Source organism: Tiliqua scincoides, chromosome 1 (genome assembly GCF_035046505.1).
Source record: "Tiliqua scincoides isolate rTilSci1 chromosome 1, rTilSci1.hap2, whole genome shotgun sequence".
Lineage (NCBI taxonomy): Eukaryota > Metazoa > Chordata > Lepidosauria > Squamata > Scincidae > Tiliqua > Tiliqua scincoides.
Genome location: NC_089821.1, coordinates 287,539,598 through 287,560,746, shown reverse-complemented (window position 1 = coordinate 287,560,746; position 21,149 = coordinate 287,539,598). Strand labels below are relative to the sequence as shown.

Genomic DNA, 21,149 nt, shown 5'->3' with positions numbered 1-21,149 from the left:
TAAAATATTGAAATGAATGGGGACCCACCTGAAAAGGGCTTGTGACCCACCTAGTGGGTCCCGACCCACAGTTTGAGAAACACTGCCCTATCGCGTTCAGGCTGGTTGCCTGCAGTCACATTCTTCAGTTCAGCAAACAAGTGGCTGTGTTAAAGCAAGCAACACCTGCACTTCCAGCACGACTGCACAACATAAGAATAGCCCTGCTGGATCAGGCCATAGGCCCATCTAGTCCAGCTTCCTGTCTCTCACAGTGGCCCACCAGGTGCTTCAGGGAGCACCCAAGACAACAAGAGACCTGCATCCTGGTGCCCTCCCTTGCATCTTGCATTGCACCCAGTGTGCACTGTGCACTGGGTGCACTGGGGATGCCTGTATATAGAACATATATTATATCCCTAAGTAGCCTCATATTCTTGCAGTTCTTCCTTCATATTGAAGGTGGACGTTACAAGTTACTGAGAATTACATGTCAAGCCACAGAATTATGAATTCTGACATCATTCATGTGAAGCAGCTTGTGTATGGCTGTGTTGTAGCCTGTGGACATCATGTTCACCTCCTCCCACCCCACCCTAATATAAATAAATTTCTAGGTAGGTATAAATCTCTGTGGCTTATGTGGCCATACAGATAAAAATGTATCTTCTAAAACAGAACAAAAAGCTGCCAGATGCTGGTAGCTCTGAACCACTTCCTTAATACCAACCTCCATTTCCCTACCTCTCATAAGACTGAAGATTAATATTTTGGAAGAACTGACAGTCTCCAAAGGATGCTCATGGGTCTTTAGAAAGGACTACCATTACAGCATATGTAAGATATGTCATTTTCACCTTGATCTGACTTTTAAGTCACAAGTTTTATATTGATTTAAGTTATAGGCTTATGCAAGTTCTTGCTCTGTGCAGAACTGCCAACTGCTAAAATCTGGGATACCTTGTTACGCCCTGCAGTCTCTCTCTTTTCAATTTTTCTTGTATGTCTGGGATTATGTGCTAAGATCTGTGGCTATTTGAACTTTAGATTGTGTAAGTGAGTAGACCAGTGGTTATTAATTAAATGAACAAAGAGATAACGGTAGTGCCTTGCCTAAAAGCACAAGATTGAATTTTGTCAATCAAAATTGAATTAAGGTGAAACTAGTCCCATGGGATAGAAGGATTCTAAAGCTTTGTAGCTCCATGCACAAAGACAAGTAAATGGAGAAAGCAAATGGGCACTGTCAAAAGACTTTATAAAATATCCAATTACACCTCAAATGCTTACAGCAGGGGTGCCCAAACCCCAGCCCGGGGGCCACTTGCGACCCTCAGAGACTCCCAATCTGGCCCGCAGGGAGCCCTCAGTCTCCAATGAGATTCTGCTCCTCCAGAGACTTGCTGGAGCCCACACTGACCCAGCACAACTGCTGTGAGCATGAGGGCGACTGTTCGACCTATTGTGTGAGCTGTGGGATGAGGGCTCCCTCCACTGCTTGTTGTTTCATGTCTGTGATGCAGCAGCGGCAGCGAAGGAAAGGCTGGCCTTGCTTTGTGCAATGCCTTTTATAGGCCGTGAGGTATTGCAAGACCTTCATTCAATCATATAAGTTCCATCTCTAATAAATTCATTTATGTAAATTTATTCAAATTTGAAATGTAAATTAATTCTTTTTTTTTTCTCGGCCCCCGACACAGTGTCAGAGAGATGATGTGGCCCTCCTGCCAAAAAGTTTGGACACCCCTGGCTTACAGTATCAGTGCTGTTCATTTCCAGGGGCAGCAAAGAAGGAAGGTATGGTGATTAGTGGGGAGGAGGAGCCCTGGCACTTTCCCTCCCCATCTGCTCCTAAGTCAGGCTAACACTGGTAGACTCTCCCACCACCATGAGGACAAAGTCAAGCAGAGAGAGACTGTCCTTGGAAACCACTACCCCCCATCCCAAGTAACCTGAATAATTTCCACCGTTCTAATGCTGTAATCCAATGCTTCCCAATCTTTTTAACTTCCAGACTCACTTCTTCAGTTTTGGTGGCCATGGCAAGCCTTACAGCTTCTGAGTAGTGTCAGCCCATGATCCACTCTGTTGGCCACATCTTGTCCCAGAATGCCTTGTGGCTTCCCGGTTGCACCCCATAATGCCTTGTGGTGCCACAACCAGCACTAGCCCATGACCCACGAAAAATCGGGTTACAACCCATAGTTTGTGAACTGCTGCTGTAGCAAATAACCCAGGGTCTAGGAGGAAAGTGCAGGGCTCTGACTGAATTCTACCAACCACAAGAAGATAAAGAGTTAGTTAATATGTAAAAAGGGGGTTATTACAGGGGTGGGCAAACCCTGGCCCGGGGCAATCTGTGACCCTCAGAGACCCCAAATCCAGCCTGCAGGAAGCCCCCAGTCTCCAAAGAGCCTCTGGCCTATTGGAGACTTTTGGTGCCAATGCTGGCCTGCGACTGCAGGTCACAATAGCCAGACAAAAGCTGTGGGCCAAGTCAGAGCAAGGCCTTTCATAGTCTCCATGTGTTTTCTGCCTTTCCCTGGGCATTATTTTAACCCCCCACCCCATTGCCGCTGTACAACTTATGTCTCCATGTGTTTCTGGCTTGGTCTGTATGTTTTCACTGGGCAAGAGGTGTGTGGCACACAGTTCATTGTTCTCATGTGGTTGTACATGCCTGTATTCTAGTTCTCATGTGCATTACAAATAAACGCAGTAAAATCATTCATTCACATAAGTTTCATCTCTTATATATTTATTTATGTAAATTTATTCAAATTTGAAATGTAAATTAATTCCTCTTTTTCCTGGCCCCCAACACAGCGTCACAGAGATAATGTGGCCCTCCTGCCAAAATGTTTGCAGACCCCAAGCCAGCATGGGAAGTGGATAGGACATTTGCAGGGACAAAGTCTGGAATTTAGGAAAAATACAAGCAGGGCAACTCAACATGAAATCAACATGATTCCCTAATGCATCTAAATATCAGTGTTCACTAACTAGACTTTACCTCAAGAACAACTTAAAGAGTCCATTACATCTCTCTCATCCCCAGGAGGCAGGTGAAATTTTGACCATACAGGTGCAAATTCAGATACCAGAACACCAAGGTCAAGACAGCAGACATATAAGCCACCCTAGTGCTTGACCTTCAGAGAACAAGGGTTGATGATGTCACTGCTCCATACAATCGAACAGTTTACATCCCTACCTGCCCACTGACTTGGTCAGGTGGGCTTGAATGTCCAATCGAGTAGTATATGCCAATCCAAGCCGGGGGGGGGGGGGGCTAGCTAGGGATTGTTGTTCTTGTTGGACCCAGAAAAAGGAATACACAAAATGCCCTGTCTGCCTTGCTATGGGGTCTTTCTGCAATGGTACCAATTTCAAAGTCTCTTGGGTAAGCCTGTGTCCTTTTGAACCTTACACTTTCATTAAGGGAAATAGATGAGGGGGAAGAAGAAGGGAGCAAGGGAAGCTCAATCGTTGCGGAAGATTAGAGGTCAAATTTAAAGGATCGCATTAACTGGTTCAGTGAACTTAGAGAAACTGAAATCATCGTTCACATAATTAAAGAGAATTTTGCATTGTGTGACTGCCTGAGACATTCCATTACTTTAAATGTTTTCTTACTGAGCTGCGTGGCCCAGAGTAGTGCAAACCCAGCAAACTAAATCATAGGAAGGAACACTACACCCTTGCAGTGCTTGCCTCTACAGCAAGGGTCTCTAAACTTTTTGCCCGAAGGGCCGCATCAAATAGCAGGTACAGCGTCGAGGGCAGGAAAAAAAAAATTTAAATGAACGCATTGGAGATGGAACTTAGATTAATTAATAAATGAATGGGCTCAAATGCCCAGGATTTCTTCAAGCACCAACACAGCCCAAGAAATAACGCACACACTTAAATGGCCCCCATTCCCCCACCCCAGAAGCACAACTCCAGTTGTGTTTGGTCAGCGGGTCAGAGGCTCTCAGGGGATCAGAGGCTGGCTGCAGGCCGCATCTGGCCCCCAGGCCGGGGTTTGGAGACCCCTGCTCTACAGTAAAGAATGCCCAGGATCATAACCAATAGCACATCCTGCAGGGTGCATGGTTACTTAATATGCTCCTGCTACCCCACATCACATATTTGCTGTAACCTGGATTATAATGCCTGCTACGTATTTAAACCTACTATAATGCCTGATACCTATTTAAAGAGTAAAACAATCAAGAAAAAAAAACAAAAACAATACTTTGTGATTAAACAATGTCACTCTGGTGTACTGTGAGTAGGGTGGGATGTTTACACTCTCAGCATGCTGACTCCTAATCTGCATAGAAGGCAGGGCTGTTCACCAACAGTGTCCTCCAAACCAGCCCCCTATACAGTTTGTAGCTTACCCCATATCAGTGGTTCCTAAATTGTGGGTCGGGACTCACTGGTGAGTGATTTTTGGTGGTTTCTGTAAGAGTGATGGAAAGATCAGATAGCTACTTGTGTCAAGCCCTGAAGTTATTCAAAAATCGGATGGCTGCTAACTGCCCTGGAATGAGTTGAGCTCCTGCAGTTTGCAAATGTGTAAATACAGGGAGATCTTTGAGGGCTTTTTTTCTATTATTACTTGTAAGTAAATAAAACATTTCTTTTTATATTTCCTTTTCTTTTTTAAAAAAAAGTCTGGTTAACCTAGGTGGGTTCCAATACAATGTCATTTTAAAAAGTGGGTCCCAGTGCTAAAAAGTATGGGAACCACTACCCTATGTGGTAAGCAACAAGAGTAGACTGGTCCTTGTTTTCTTTCTCTCATGCTGCTAGGATCCTCTAAAACTCTTCATCTTTTGCTACTTTCCTTTTCAGGCTCCATCTACATCAGGGGTGCCCAAATCCCGGCCCTGGGGCCACTTGCGGCTCTCGAGGCCTCTCAATGCGGCCCTCAGGGAGCCCCCAGTCTCCAATGAGTCTCTGGCTCTCCGGAGATTTGTTGGAGCCCACACTGGCCCAACACAACTGCTCTCAGCGTGAGGGCGACGGTTTGACCTCTTGCATGAGCTGTGAGTTGTGGGCCTTTTATAGACCTTGAGCTATTGCAAGACCTTCATTCAATCATATAAGTTCATCTTTATTATATTCATTTATGTAAATCTATGTAAATTTATTCAAATTTTAAATGTAAATTAATTCTTTTTTCCCCCAGCCCCTAACACAGTGTCAGAGAGATGATGTGGCCCTCCTGCCAAAAACTTTGGACACCCCTGATCTACATGATCAAGTACTAGTGGTGGTAAGGAAGTCACACGTGTATTGTTTCTTCACTTGTATGTCAGAGTACTTGCAATTCCACCTCATTTTCACAGAAGTGACTATGTAAGGTGGTACATAATGCCAGCACTGTTTGGCATGTGGTGCAATTCCTTTACTGCCAGCAAAACAGCACCTGCTCATGAATTGTAGTCCCGCTTGTCTGCATAGATGCTCCTGACGGGAATTAATAACACCAATGAGACAAGGCAAGTATTGCTGTCACAAACTGAGGTCAAACAAGGAACGAAACAGCTGTCCTTATCTTTTCTGATTTCATATTGTCCTCTGTGTGTTCACTTGGATGAAAACAAATATAGAATACTCTCTTGGTGTGAGCTTATGTTGGATGACCAGTATACTTCCTGCTGCTGAGAGTTTTCTCTAGACCAGCAATTTTCAACCAGTGTGCCATGGCAGGTCAGTGTGTCGCAAATGGTTCACAGGTGTGCTGTGGGAGTTTGGGGTTAGGTCACTTATTAATAGGGCCACTGGGGGAAGTGAAAGCCCAATCCTGATGCCGGCGACTCCGCTAGGTACAGCGGCATCAAAATGGCTACCGCTGCATCCAGCAGCATTGCCGAGGCCACCTGAGAGCTCCTTGGGGGAAGAGGACTTTTGTCCCCTTCTCCCAGAGAAAGCCCCAAGCCCCAAGCTCCCTGGGGCATTTGGTGGGCCGCTGTGAGATACAGGAAGCTGGACTAGATGGGCCTATGGCCTGATCCAGTGGGGCTGTTCTTATGTTCTTATGTTCCGCAATGGGACTTCTCAAGTCTGTGCCAGGTGTTTTGCCAGCACAGATTTGAGAGACTCTGTGTTGGACTTTTCAGCCCAAAACAGAGGATAGGATACAGCAGAGCAGGGTTTCAGCAGTCCCACCCCAGTTTCTCCCCCTAGCCCTGCCCTCCCCTACCCCGTTCCACCCCACCCCAAAACTACTTACTGGCAGCCGGCATTACTGGAGCACTAGCCAGCCTTCCACATAGCACTGAGGCTTAGTGCCTGCTGGCACTGGCCCAGTGCTGGTGGCCTCCCCTCTCCAGGTGCCATGGTTGTTCCTTACAACATGTTTGTGACACACACAGCCAGTGCTAAGGATGTTTAGGATTGAGCCCTGAGCCTACTGCCAGCAGTACAATGTGTCTTATCAGTTGCCGAAAAAACTGATGGTGTGCCATGACAATTTTAGTACCTTGTCAGTGTGCCATGAGATGAAAAGGTTGAAGATCACTGCTTTAGACCTAATTCCAGTTAGTATTGGCTAGCCTAGTTTATGAAACATGGTCCTGCAGAATTTTTAATTGAGCTAATATAAGTGCTCAAAGTCTCTGGTATGTTTTTAAGGCAACCTTCCTTCAGTCTCGAAAGACTATGGTATCACGCTCTGAATGGTGGTTCTGGCACAGCGTCTAGTGTGGCTGAAAAGGCCGATTCGGGAGTGACAATCCCTTCCACACTGGGAGCAAGTGCAGTCTGTCCCTGGTCTGTCTCCCTGGCTATGGGCCTTCCTTCTTTGCCTCTTTGCCTCAGTCTGTTGGCCAAGTGTCTCTTCAAACTGGGAAAGGCCATGCTGCACAGCCTGCCTCCAAGTGGGCCGCTCAGAGGCCAGGGTTTCCCACCTGTTGAGGTCCACTCCTAAGGCCTTCAGATCCCTCTTGCAGATGTCCTTGTATCGCAGCTGTGCTCTACCTGTAGGGCGCTTTCCCTGCACGAGTTCTCCATAGAGGAGATCCTTTGGGATCCGGCCATCATCCATTCTCACGACATGAGGGAGACAATGCGTTTTTAATGCAGATTATAGTAAAACACATCAGATTTTGGATGTTGTACCCTAAGATCCAACATGACTGAAAAACTGAATCTCTGAGAAAAGAAAGAATTCCACATAGCTCAGAAGGGTTAAAACAAATGTTGACATAGAAGGTGGGGACTGAAGCTTTCATTTGTTCTAAGACAGGAAGATTTTTCTTTTCCTTTATGTTTTGTTGTCTATGCTTGTAAAAAGATACCAGGGACTTTGGCAGAAATGGAGTATACATTAAAACAAGTTTCATCTATATGTTTATTCATGCATGCAATACCTGAGTGTCTTTCAGGACACTCAGAAGAGAAAACTAAGCAGAAAGGAAAAGGGACTGTTCATGGTAGTTCTGATGCCCCAGAGGAAAACAGAAACGAAATTCTAATATATTGTAGAAAAATGTCAGTTCTTTGCAGCTCTCAGCATGGGGTCAAGTGCTTCTATAAACCAAGAACCTAAGATTTACTCATTTTCAGCTGCAATGAAGTCTGATTTCCTTGAAGAAGCCTTGTTTCTTGTCCAGCTCAGGCTCACCTCACCTTCATCTTTTATCTCCTTTCTCCTTCCTCAAAAGATTTTGATTGTACACAATGGAAAGTTCATTCCTTGTATCACCTTCCCGCTTGGGGGTGTAGCAGGGAAGTTGCTTCTTTTCTTCTTGACTTCCTTTTTGGTTTTATATAGTATTTTATCAGCCAGCATTCTCCATTCTTCCCCCGTGTGAGTTTTCCCAGACATGAGATAAATAGCCTTGTATCTTACAAGCTAAATACAATTACTGCTATCAAAACCACAGCCTTTCTCTCCTTGTAAATGTCTCTTGGAAGCAGATAAGCTGTTCAAGGCAAACCATGGGTTTGTGCTTAATCCTGAGATTAAACATAACCACCCAGAAGACAGCAAAAGATAATATGGGGTGGGGGTTGAAGGGAGAGGTAGAAAAAGTGAGATTATGTCCTAAGATATGAGGAGAGGACATGCACATGACTCAAGGTTATTTGTAAAGGAATTAGCCTAAACACAGAAGAATTTGTGATTACCAAGAGGTATTTCATCAGATAATCCTCTGGCTGTTGTAGATAGTAAAGACGATATTTAACAGGGAGACCTTTGGAACCAAGTGAGGGTAAAGGGGGAAGGGTTTTGTGAAGTGGTTTGCGTGGGAATTGCTCAAGTCACTCTACAGGGCAAATCTTAACATATTGTTGTATGGTCTAAGGGCCTACTTTAGCAGCTAAGCCAGGCAGATAATTTCACTAGAGACGACAGTGACCAGGTTTGTGGAAACAGGTAACATTTGATTTGTCATCTGGGGATAAAAGGATACAAGCTCACTCTACAGCCAGAAACTCTGTTTTCAAAGTCACATCTCAGAGGCTCAGACTATCAGGATTTAAGACTCTCTCTTTCTGTTTCTGGCTTCAGAAACTGTTTCTTCACGCAGATAGTGGCTGCTCCCAAAGATCCATAAGGAAACCTTCAGATACACATTAAAAAATTATTAGGGTGCATAGGCAAAAATGTGGGAGAGAGAGCACCAAGCTGGCTAACAATGATAGAGAAGATCAAAAGGTGCCTTAGGAAACAGTACCATATACAAAGACCTAATGCATTTTGAATCCAAGATCTCTCTTTGAGCTAATTCACCTAAAAATAGTGCTGATTTAAACTTGTGGGCTGAGTTTTGTTTCAAACCGCTCAAAAAGCAACCCCTCCCCAATGTCACACATTCTATTCAGGGAGCACCTGCAAGGCATGGAAATGTTCATGGGAAGTTTCGGAATTATTATGCATGTCAGCACACTGTAGTGGGATATTAAAAGTGATGCTTCCAAAACAGCCAGTCCTGACAAAGAGCAATGGAAACCTCTGAAAGAAATTAACCATGGCTAACTTCAGACCCTAGTTTCAATGGGTCTTACAGCCCAATCCTGAGTTGCCCAACTCCCAGGGCTACAGCAGTGGCAAAATGGCTGCTGCTGCATCCTGAATACACTGGGCAGCTGCTGGTGGCTCCTGGCGTCTCCCCGGGTAAGGTAAGAAACCCTGCAATGGGGCTACTCAACTCTGCACTGGCTATTTAGCCAGCACAAAGCACCCCCTGTGGGGCCAGGAGGGCCAACATGGGGACATGGATCTCACTGGTTTTGCCCCACTCCCTCTCCCGCCATACCTTCTCCCCACCCCGGAATGCCTCTCCCCACCCCATCTTACCTATTCACTGCCCAGGGCTCGCCTGGAGCTCCAGGCGGCAGTCATTATTGCTCTGCCCGGCGCTGGCTCAGTGCCAGCTCACACTGAGCCCACGCCCACTCTGAGCCAGTGATAAGCGTCGCGAGGCACTTTACGGCACTGATTGTTTTGGATCGGGCCCTTAGTCACAACTTTCTTTGGCTACAAACCATTGTCTATGTCAATATGTATTGCACATCAGTGAGCTTAAACATAATCTTTTGAAGCACATCAGGAGGCACAGTTGTGCATAGCAATTTTGGGGGGAAAGTACATTAAAAATGCCCACTAGTGCTTAGCAGTGGGCCTGACAACGAGTCTTTAAATTTTACTATTGTTCCCAAAGCCAGGCATTTATGTGCATCATCTCACAGCAAGGGGTTTTAAAAAGAAGAGCCTTTTAATATGCTGTATCACATGTATCAGGCTGGGTTGCCAACTCTGACTGAAACTATTTCAGGGGGTTTCTGCCCCTGCCCCCCAACCTGATGTAATGCTGGAAATGCCTTGAAAAATCCCCAAGTATGCTTTAAGTAGTCCCCTAGAGATTGATGTGGATTCCTGGAGACTCCAAGCCAATTCTGGTGACATGGATATCAGGCCATAAAGAGAAGGCTAAAAAAAAAGAGTTTGTGCAATGGGCCGTGAAAAAAAATGGCACAGAGGCAGTAGCAGATTGGGGAAACCATGGCTGCAAAGAGGCACAGAGAAAACAGTGAGCAGAGGAAGGGTGATATATATATATATATATATATATATATATATATATATATATATATATATATATATATATTGTGGTGGACCTTGTCACACCATTTAAAATGACAGTTTTCACACAGAAAATTGCATGTCATGAAAACTCAGCATAGCAGTACCTGAACTTATATCCTTGAAGGAACTGCTTGAGACATTCAGACAGTCCCTTGACTGAAATAAGTCATAAGACAAGCCAGAAGAAGCTTTATCCCTGTGGGTTGAAAGACAGAAAAGCCATTCCTACCTACAGTGTGCCTGGGAGATTTCTACTCCCTTTTGTTCTCAGGATGCTTTCGGTAAAATATTAAGGTGTGGCAGCCAGCCATTAATTGCATCTTTTCCTTTCATGTTTTCTGCTCACCATTTTCTCCTGCTTGTGACCTCCTTGAGGGCATTTGGTCTACCACTGTCAAAGGTACAATGCTTGGCTGTGGGAATTTTTTTTGGTCTAACTCAGTATAGCGTGCCCATCAAAAATGGGTGTGCTGTATCCAGCCAGGGGTGGGGCAGATCAGGAGGTTTCAGCAGGGTAAGGGGATTTAAATCTCCTTACCCCTGACTGAGGGCCCAATCCTATCCGAATTTCCAGCACCAGTGCAATCACAACACATCTCTGAGGTAAGGGAACAAGTGTTCCCATACCTTGAGAAGACCTCTGTGACTGCCTCCTCACCACAGGATGCACCACATGCTCCATTGGCACAGCTGCACCGGCACTGGAAAATTGGATAGGATTGGGCCCTGAGTCTCCTGCTCCGCAGTGGGTCTCCTTGGGGGCATCCAACTGGCTCTCACAACTTGATAGTGGGGCTGTTGAGAAACAGTTGCTGCAAACAGATTATACTGCAAAATGGCCTTGAACTAAAGTTGACTTCTGTACAAATGCACCTAGGGGTCTAAAGGCAGTAATAAAAAGTCAATCTAAAGGCATTACAGCTTGACAGGTCTTCAGGGGAAGGGCATCCCCCAATTCTGAGGCAATGTGTCCTTATAGGCCCATGATGTTCAGACTCAAGAGGGTACTCTCAGCTGATCTAAAAAACTGTGATGGGGCACAAGGGAGGAGAGTGTCTCTGATGGATGACGAACACACGCTGTTTAATATCAGTCTTTTAGAGATATATGAACATACCGAGCAATTGGGGCAAAGCTTCACCCCAAAATAATTCTTCAGTGATTTTACTCAAGCAAACAAACAAAAAACAAACCTAGGCAGAAAAAAAATCCAGTACCAAAAAGCTGCTTCTTTCAAATATTAAAGGTCTATGGAACTTGGGCAGTGCAATCCTAACTTGTGCTGGAACAGGCAGGCCAGCAGGGGCTGTTTGAGGCTGACTGTGGCTCTGCCCAAAGCAAGGGGAAATAATTCCCTTACCCCGGGTAGAACCACAGCAGCCCCAATGGGACTACTCGGTTCTGCGCCACCTGAAAAGGTGGCACAAATCTGAGTAGACCGGAGCTGCCCGGGGGGGGGGGCCGTTCGGGCTGCACCCTAAAAAGTATTTTCCCCATACTTTTTCAACTAATTTATTCACTTTTCCATTCATTTCCTTCCTTATTTTTTATTAACCTAAGGAAAAGTGATGGGGGAAGGCTGGAAAAAAGTTGAAAGACTGGCAATTTAGTTCAGAGCGGTTCTGAAAGTAAAGTCAGAAATTCAACCATTCTGTTAAAACATGATGGCCCAATGGCCAGGTCTATGCGTTATACAGGGTTTTTTGCATTCGTGTTTCTTTCAAAGGTGCATTAATTTTGAATGGCTTCTCTCCCTTTAGTATTATATACAGTTCCTGATACAAGCCCTACATTTACAAGGACCCATGACTGGGCCCCATGATCTGCCCCCTTACAGACTGTGTATCCAGGCATACCCAGAAAGGCCAAAAGCTTATTGAGTGGCATTAACACATAGGATGGATTGCAATTTTAAGCATGTAAGACAGAGGCAAATCATTCTACATTCTCAGATCACTTTTCATGGCCACTTGAATTGTATGGGTGACTTTCCCATGGTCACGTGAGCCAAATAAAAGCCATATTCGTTTGTTAATTGATGGATTTGACTTTTTTTACCCCACCTTTTTCTACAAAGGACACACAAGGCAGCTAACACACAATTATAATACATAAAAAATACAAAAACTTTAAACTGTAAAATAGACATTAAAAACCAACTTGTGGTAAGGAGCAGCAATTGAAAAAAATCATTTAGTTCTACTTATTTGACCTACAGTTTGTCACTTTTATAATTTTTGCTTCTCCTAGCATTGAAACATGATAAATAACAAAAAAAAAAAAAAAATCCACTGACCAATGTGGGTGAAGTAAAAGGGGGAGGGAAAAGTGTATTTCTGTAGGTTAGTAGCATTGCTCAGAAATATCAAATTAGATTCTTTGGGAGCAATCCAAAGGCGCCCATGGGCCGACGCAAGCCCCTTGCACCGGCCCAGGAGGGTCACAAACGTGCTGTAAGGCATGTTTGTGCCTCCTCAGGAGGAAGCCGGACCGGCACTCAAAGAAGTGCAGGCCTGCAGAGGCTGATGCAAGCCTCTGTGCTGGCTTCCTCCTCGCAAGTTGTGTCAGCCCAGCTGGGCCAACCCAACAAAGAAAGGTAAGTGGGGGGAGGTGTTCCTGGACAGGGGGAGGGTGGGGGGCGGCTCTGGGGGTGGGTGGGCTGGGAATGGGAGGCGGAGCTGGGATCCCGCAGTTATGCTGGATCCCAACCTCCTTTCCCGGGGAGAATGGAGCGGTTTGAAGCCGCTCCACTCTTCTCCAACTTGTGCTACCTCGAGAGGTGGTGCAAGTCTGAGAAGACCCATAGGGGACAGGGGCCCTTACCCAGGGATAAAGGGAAAAGTTTCCCCTTGCCTCAGGCTGAGCCGCTTATGGATACAATCCTGCGCTGGATACAACGCAAGCCTCTTGGCTTGCCTGTTCCAGTGCAGGTTGGGATTGCGCCCTTTGTGCAAATCATTAAGACAGACTTCTGCCTTCTGCTCTGCATTTCACTGGATGTGTCTCACCTCCACAACACATATCCTAGCCTGCCTTTGCTGATTCAGAATGAAGCTCCCCAAATAGCTGACACTGCCTTCTACAAAAATCTGTAGCCTTTTGTATCTACTGCTGCTGGGTTTGTAAACATGATAACACAACACAGAGGGAGGCAGAAGAATACAGTTAATACTGGAAACAGCGGATCAACTTATTGTTCATGAACTAGAGATATGATTTCACTAATTACTCAATTTCTTTCTTTAGGGGTGTCAACTCATTACTGCTTTTTAAAAAATCAATTAACTGTGCTGTTCCAATCAATTAATCAACCAGCCAGTTGGAGAACAAAATTAATAATAGAAAATCTAAATACATCACCAGCAGGCAGAAAATGCCTATGGCTGGCAATTTGTGCACTTTCTGCTTCCATCCCATCTTTCCTGATTCTATTTGCATAGTTGGGCAGTGTATAGTTGGGCATAGTTCTATTTGCATAGTTGGGCAGTGTATAGTTGGGCAGTGTATCCAGCAGATGTCTTCAGCAAAAGGAGGAGGAAAGATATAGAGCAACACAAGACAAGATTAACAGGAAGGGAAATCACCAAACCCTAGAGGACTAAATATGAAAGCATGGTATCTGGTCCTGTTAGTCACACAAATGAAGTAGTTGTACCTTCCAGTCCTGCAGATTATTTAGTTAAAACGGAAATGTTCATCTGAACATTGCCATATGGAATCAAATTCCAAACGCTGGGTGGATTTCTGGGGATAGCATCTTAACAGGAAGCTTTCCCCAGGAAAAAGAAAAAAAAAAGACCGAGCAGTATAAATTTTTATGAGACAGGATACCCATGATCCTTTATGCCAACATAAAGCTTTATACCAATATATTGTAGGCAATCATTTGCACCCTTCCAGTGCGACATACCATTTTCACTTACTAAGAAAAAGCCTCAAGTAGCAAGTCTAATTGTTTTGTCTGCTGTCCATAACAACTCATCCTGAAGTCTTCTCCCTGACCTCTCATCAAAATTCTAAAGGAATACTCCAAAGGAGACAGATTGTGGGGTGCAAGATTTTGACAGTCTCTGCAGAATCAGATTTTACCCAGAAGGACTCAGCACGTGATCCATGTGACTATTTACATCTTATGTACATGCCACACCTCTTCTTTAAGACATTGAGAACAATATCTTAATTTCCATCATGGTGAACATGACCAGTAAAATTCAGCTCTCTTACAGTGAACCAAACTCTTTGTTTTTGCAAGTGGAGCGGGGAATTTTATGTTCATTGCTCACCAATGTACTGTGCAGTTCTTCCTTTAAAGCCTAGTTTAGTAGTCTAAGCCAGAGAGAGAGAGAGAGAGAGAGAAAAAAAAATAGATTTCTCATTTAGACATTTACCTGAAGGGTAGTGCTCATTCACTGGCCAGCCGTCCACCTGAAGTGTAGCATTACCACCATTTCTAGTGAAGCGCACTACATGGTATTTGCCATCGTTCACGGGGGTGCTCTCTTCTTTGATAGAGATATCCACTGTGCCAATGTTGAAGACTACACCAATCTTGCCTTGTTCCTGTGAAAGAAAGAGCAAACAAGAAAGAGCTTTGAGTGATCGCCAGTCAGACGTTTCCATCAACATTTGGTTGAATAACACTTCACTGAGCTGAAGTCCCTCCCACACCTAATTGATAGAAAGTAGCAGCACTCATTACAGTGGGCTCTTGTTATCCACAGGAATTTGATTCCAGAACTCCATCATGGATCTCCAAAAAACATTGATAAGGCTGAGATAAACCACAGGACAGCTGACTCTAGAGCAAATGTGTTTAGTCACTTGCACGCCTGTTTTCCTGTTATAAACTTGAAAATGGACATAGCTGAAATATAAAACATGAAAATAGGCAGAGAAATTAAATGAGTTCTTTGCATCTGTCTTCACGGCAGAAGACCTTGGGCGGATACCGCTGCCCGTACAGCCCCTCCTGACCAAGAAATTATGCCAGATAGAGGTTAAAAGAGAAGATGTTTCAGACCTCATTGATAAATTAAAGATCAATAAGTCACCGGGCCAGGATCGCATCCACCCAAGAGTTATTAAGGAATTGAAGAATGAAGTTGCAGATCTCTTGACTAAAATATGCAACTTGTCCCTCAAAACGGCCACGGTGCTAGAGGATTGTAGCAAATGTCACACCGATTTTTAAAAAGGGAAGGAGGGGGGACCCAGGAAACTATAGGCCGGTCAACCTAACATCTATACCAGGTAAGATGGTGGAATGCCTCATCAAAGATAGAATCTCAAAACACATAGATGAACAGGCCTTGCTGAGGGAGAATTAGCATGGCTTCTGTAAGGGTAAGTATTGCCTCACAAACCGTTTAGAATTCTTTGAAAAGGTCAACAGGCATGTGGATGCGGGAGAACCCATGGACATTATATATCTGGACTTTCAGAAGGTGTTCGACACAGTCCCTCACCAAAGGCTACTGAAAAATCTCCACAGTCAGGGAATTAGAGGGCAGGTCCTCTCCTGGATTGAGACCTGGTTGAAGACCAGGAAACAATGGGCAATTTTCACAATGGAGAGAGGTGAAAAGCAATGTGCCCCAAGGATCTGTCCTGAGACCGGTGCTTTTCAACCTCTTCATAAATGACCTGGAGACAGGGTTGAGCAGTGAGGTGGCTAGGTTTGCAGAAGACACCAAACTTTTCCGAGTGGTGAAGACCAGAAGTGATTGTGAGGAGCTCCAGAAAGATCTCTCCAAACTGGCAGAATGGGCAGCAAAATGGCAGATGCGTTTCAGTGTAAGTAAGTGTAAAGTCATGCACATTGGGGCAAAAAATCAAAACTTCACATATAGGCTGATGGGTTCTGAACTGTCTGTGACAGATCAGGAGAGGGAACTTGGGATGGTGGTGGACAGCTCGATGAAAGAATCGACCCAATGTGTGGCAGCAGTAAAGAAGGCCAATTCTATGCTTGGGATCATTAGAAAAGGTATTCAGAACAAAACAGCTAATATTATAATGCCGTTGTACAAATCTATGGTAAGGCCACACCTGGAGTATTGTGTCCAGTTCTGGTCACCACATCTCAATAAGGACATAGTGGAAATGGAAAAGGTGCAAAAGAGAGCGACTAATATGATGACTGGGCTGGGGCACTTCCTTATGAGGAAAGGCTACGGTGTTTGGGCCTCTTCAGTCTACATGATTGAGACATTCAAAATTATGCAGGAGATGGACAGGGTGGATAGAGAGATGCTCTTTACACTCTCATATAACACCAGAACCAGGGGACATCCACTAAAATTGTTGGGAGTGTTGGGAGTGTTGGGAGAGTTAGAACAGACAAAAGAAAATATTTCTTTACTCAGCGTTTGTTTGGTCTGTGGAACTCCTTCCCGCAGGATGTGGTGATGGTATCTGGCCTGGATGCCTTTAAAAGGGAATTGGACAAGTTTCTGGAGGAAAAATCTCTTACGGGTTACAAGCCATGATGTGTATGTGCAACCTCCTGATTTTAGAAATGGGCTATGTCAGAATGCCAGATGCAAGGGAAGGCACCAGGATGTAGGTCTCTTGTTATCTGGTGTGCACCCTGGGGTATTTGGTGGGCTGCTGTGAGATACAGGAAGTTGGACTAGATGGGCCTATGGCCTGATCCAGTGGGGCTGTTCTTATGTTCTTAGGCATCTACTTCATCATCTCAAACAAGCTGGGCTGAGTCTCCCTCCATAGTCTCTATTAAACTGCACAGTATTTTAAAATGATGGGCTGTAAGATCCAGAGGCAGCCTGACGGAGTGACAGGCTGGTTGACTGCTTCCCTGCCAAAGGGACTCTGGGCTGCTGGGTGAATTGCTATGAGAGGCAGAGAGGGAAGGACAGTGAGCCAGAGCCTGAAGTTGCATACAGTGACCTTCAAAGGACAGTGCTGGCAGCCAGGAGGAAGAAAGGAAGCAAGGGGAATTTAATATTTTAGATTCACGGATGGTAAATCCATCCAAATATTTTAGATTTGCGGATGGTAAATCCACCACAGCCCACTGTACATAACTAAAAAGTAAAATTGGTTTAAGTTGTGTACCTCTGTTCTTGACCACAGTGCTTCCCAGCAAGCAGTGGAGTCACAAGGGTTTGCATCACCTGGTGCAGGAGGCTAGCACATCAGCCCCATGATGGAACCAACACAGTGGGAGGGGCAACACCCTGGGTGGTGGGTGTGGCGATGCAACTTCACCCCTGCTGTGTTTTTGGCTACAACTTTTGATAGACTAGAGATATTTCAACATGGTTTGTTTCATTGCATTCGACATGAAATTACACATTGGTATATAACACAATGGTATTATTCAAAAATACCAAGATTTTAAAAAAATTTGGCGAGTAGTGGTGTCAACCCCCCGTGCACTTCACCCAGTACGGCCCACTCCCCTGCACCCACCTAGCAATGCCACTGCCAGCAAGTATCCTGAAGTGATTAAAAAAATCACTAGATAAATCCAGCCTGCACTACTTGAGACCAACAGAGATGAATGTAGCCCATCACACATTCTTAATGGCTTACTGGGGGCTCGGTAACCTGGTTTTGTTGCGACTGCCAAAACAGGCAATTGAGAGGCTCAAAGCCATAGTGGCGGACTTCATTTGGTTTTGCAAGTCACAACCTTTACAGGCTGACATAAACCAGGAGAGAGCTGACCCTAGAGCAAATGTTTCTAGACAATCGCACACCTGTTTTCCTGTTGTATTTTAACTTGAAAATGGAAATATTTGAAATATAAGATGTAACATGAAAATGAGCATCAACTGCACTTTATCATCTCAAACAAGCCAGGCAGACAGCCTAATCCTGAGCTCCCGGTGCCCAGGGTTGTAGCAGCACCAAAATGCCTGCCACTGCATCCTATGGATGTCAAGCCGCCACTGGCAGCTCCTGACACCTCCTCAGGGGAAGGGGATATTCATCCCCTTCCCCTGGGTAAGGCAAGAATCCCTGCAATGGGGCTACTCAACTCCACACTGGCTATTTAGCTAGCACAGAGGAAAGCAGCCCTGTGTTGGACCAGGAGGCCCAACGTGGGCCTATGGATCTGGTGGAGCTGAGCTCCACCGGTCCAGCCCTTCCCCTGCCCCAGTATGCCTCCCCCACACCCTCTACTCACCTCTCCACAGCCCAGTGCTCACCTGAGTGGCCTCCAACTGGTGGGCTAGCACTAACTGTCACAGATGTGCCTTATGGCACATTTGCAATAGTGCGCCATGGCGGTGGGCTGGTGCAAGCCTGTCAGGATCAGGCTCTGAGCCCCCCTTCACAGTTACTTCCTCAATATGTAAGCTTTCAAGGATCAGAGAGAACAACAGCACGTTGGGCATCAATGAAACAGCCAGCTTTGACAGCCAGAATAACTTACATGAGTTCTGACAGAAGGAAACGGAATGCACTGAGGAATGTGCACACAGCGCTGCTACATACTGGGAGGGAATCCTGTTGCATCTGCTCATGAGCAACTGGTACTTTGATGTTACTGCAATGAACCCTAGGGTCCAGCAGCAGGACGCTTTGAACTGTACTAGAGAATATAGGCCATCCATAGGCCTTTTACAACTCATACCAACTTTTATGGCTGATTTCAATCTGTGCTGACATTTTCAAATAATATGAATGATGCCCTGGTTGTGCCACAGGATTTTAAGAATAGGATGTGGGTTTAGTAAAAGGCGAAAGATTTATAAGATCTGAAGAGAAACCAGAGTATGGATAGAATGTGCTTCGATTGGGAGAACATATTAGAAGGAATTAAACTAAGAAGCTTTGACTTTATAGACATGCAAGCAGACTCTTTGCGGGGAAGGAAGAAGATAAAATCTCAGAAACCAACAAGCGTTGTTCACAAATCCTTTTACTGTGCTATCACTAAGACCTTAAACACAACTAAATAGACTCCATCCTCCCTTCCTTGTTTTCTGGTTTCAACATGTTTATCCCATATGCAAGAAAAAAAAAAAAAATTCTTGCCCTACCCTAATGGAAGACAATGCACTGCTCAATCTTGCAGGATTCAAGGCTTTTTGCAGCTATATAAAGAAGCAACTTCATGTTTCAGAGCTCTGATCACCCACATCTGCATGTACACTCCCACTTCCTTGCATTTCTAAGATGAGAATAGTCATTTTGCTTATATAACTCAACCTCTGCCCTTAAAATAATGACACTGCTAATCCCTTGGAAGAGGTTCTTATTAGTTCAAAAGTCTTATTATAAAAGCAATTGAAATGCTCTTTAATTCTCCTCCCTTTCCATTTTCATACATAAGTTCTTGGATTGAACTGGGTGTTGGCCCTCTTTGTGAAGCGTATTCGCTGGAATGGTATCTTTAGTAGGCCAGCCCACATCCAAAACATGCTTCACAAAATGGCTTCCTGGTGTTTTGGCCCAATCCTAAAGAGAGTGTGCTGCCTGGACACTGAAAGGAAAGCCAGAGACTTCCCACCTGCTTCACCACATCCGGAGCAGCCTGCAACCAAAGGTAAAGTGGTGGGGAAGATGGAAAGCAGTGGTGGGATGGTGGAATATGGGTGTGGGAGGCCAAATGAGGCAAAGACAAGATGGGGCAGGCAGAATGGGACACTGACAGGGATGGGAGAGGGCAGATCAGGTCTGGGAAGGAAGGGTTTGGCAGCAGCGGAGCAGAATCTTAACCCCTTCCCTGACTGATCTTGTGGCACAGGTTCACACGGACCTGTGCCAGCTATTTATCTGGTCAGAGCAGACCCCCCCCCCCCATGTCACTGAGACTTAACCCTGAGTAAGAGAACGATTGACATTGAGCATTCTCGGTACAGCTCCCACCTTGGGGAATATTTCCCCAAGCAAGAGAGGCAGCAAGGGGATGCAGCAGTATTCCAGTCGAGAGCACTCTCTCAGCAGGATTCCCTTCCTATCTCCACCCTCACTTGTTTTCTTGAGGGCTTGGATGTGAGAGCCAGTAAGACAACACAGCAAGCCAAGAGATGCAACCTGGTTGAGGATGTACACTTCCTTCTCTTTGCCAGCTGCTGCTGCTGCTCTCTCTCTCTCTCTCTCTCTCTCTCTCTCTCAATAAGCTGTGACAGCAAGTGAGTGGCCAGGAAGAGGCTAATGGAACTGATTGGAGGGGGCAACAGGTTGCACAGGGGCATCCCAGTCAGCTCACCACTCAAAGTGCTTCATCAGGCCTCATGGATGGGCTGGCCCATTTCTCATAAAGGATGGGGCAACCAATCTTGGATAAACATTTAGTGGATTTCTGTGAGGAGCATAAACTACTGTAAGAGAGGCAAAAGTGGAACAAGATTTACCCCAGTCACATCCTCCATCACCATCTGATCAGTATCACCAGTAGCAACATTACAATGCTCGTGCCAGCAGTGGATTCCCAGCAGCACTGTCAATAATGAACCAGGGTAAAAATGTAGGCTCAGCTTCCCGCATTTATTTGGTTTCTGCAGCAGCTGTGAAATCCTTTGCTTCAAGTCCCTGAACTCATTTCTGAGAGCTGAAGCCGAGTGAACAGCTTGATTGTCTTCATCTCAGACATGAAGACAATCTCATTGGCCAATCACATTCTTCCGAGGAAATCCCTTCATGCCATATTTATTCTTCATCAGCATAAATGTACTAGAAGTTGGTAAACTCTGACAAAAAAAACAGCAGGCTCAAAACCACTGAAGGTCATATGATGTTAGAATAAAAACAGCTGTTTTCAAACAGCTGGTAAAGGCTCCATTTATGAAAGACTCATTACTATTTCCCAAATGCAAGGAAATGGGGAAAATGAACAATATATTTTATCAACCACTTATACGAACTATAAGAAACGATATAAAAGGCTGTCACAGTATCTTCCAGTGGTTAGAGCTGTTAAGGATATAGCACAGGCATATTTTACTATAATGAACAACATTATTTGTAAGAATAGATACTAACATGCATGATTTCTGACATTAACTGCTTACAGCAATGTTTCCCAATCTTATCTGGGTCACAATGCCCCTGCACCCTCTTTTTCTCAGCTCAGCTGAGGGCCGCCATCTTGGATCTTGCAAAA

The 21,149-nt window shown here is 45.0% G+C and overlaps 1 protein-coding gene across 13 annotated transcripts in view; it reads right to left on the bottom strand.

The window, feature by feature from the left end:
- The window catches only part of NRXN3 (neurexin 3), a 1,424,661-nt gene that overhangs the window by 188,051 nt on the left and 1,215,461 nt on the right, over nucleotides 1–21,149 (bottom strand). For all 13 annotated transcript variants that reach the window (XM_066627886.1, XM_066627867.1, XM_066627878.1 and 10 more), the window contains one exon: nucleotides 14,458–14,629. In XM_066627886.1, coding sequence (XP_066483983.1) covers nucleotides 14,458–14,629 — 172 coding nt within the window. The remainder of the gene's footprint in view (nucleotides 1–14,457; nucleotides 14,630–21,149) is intronic.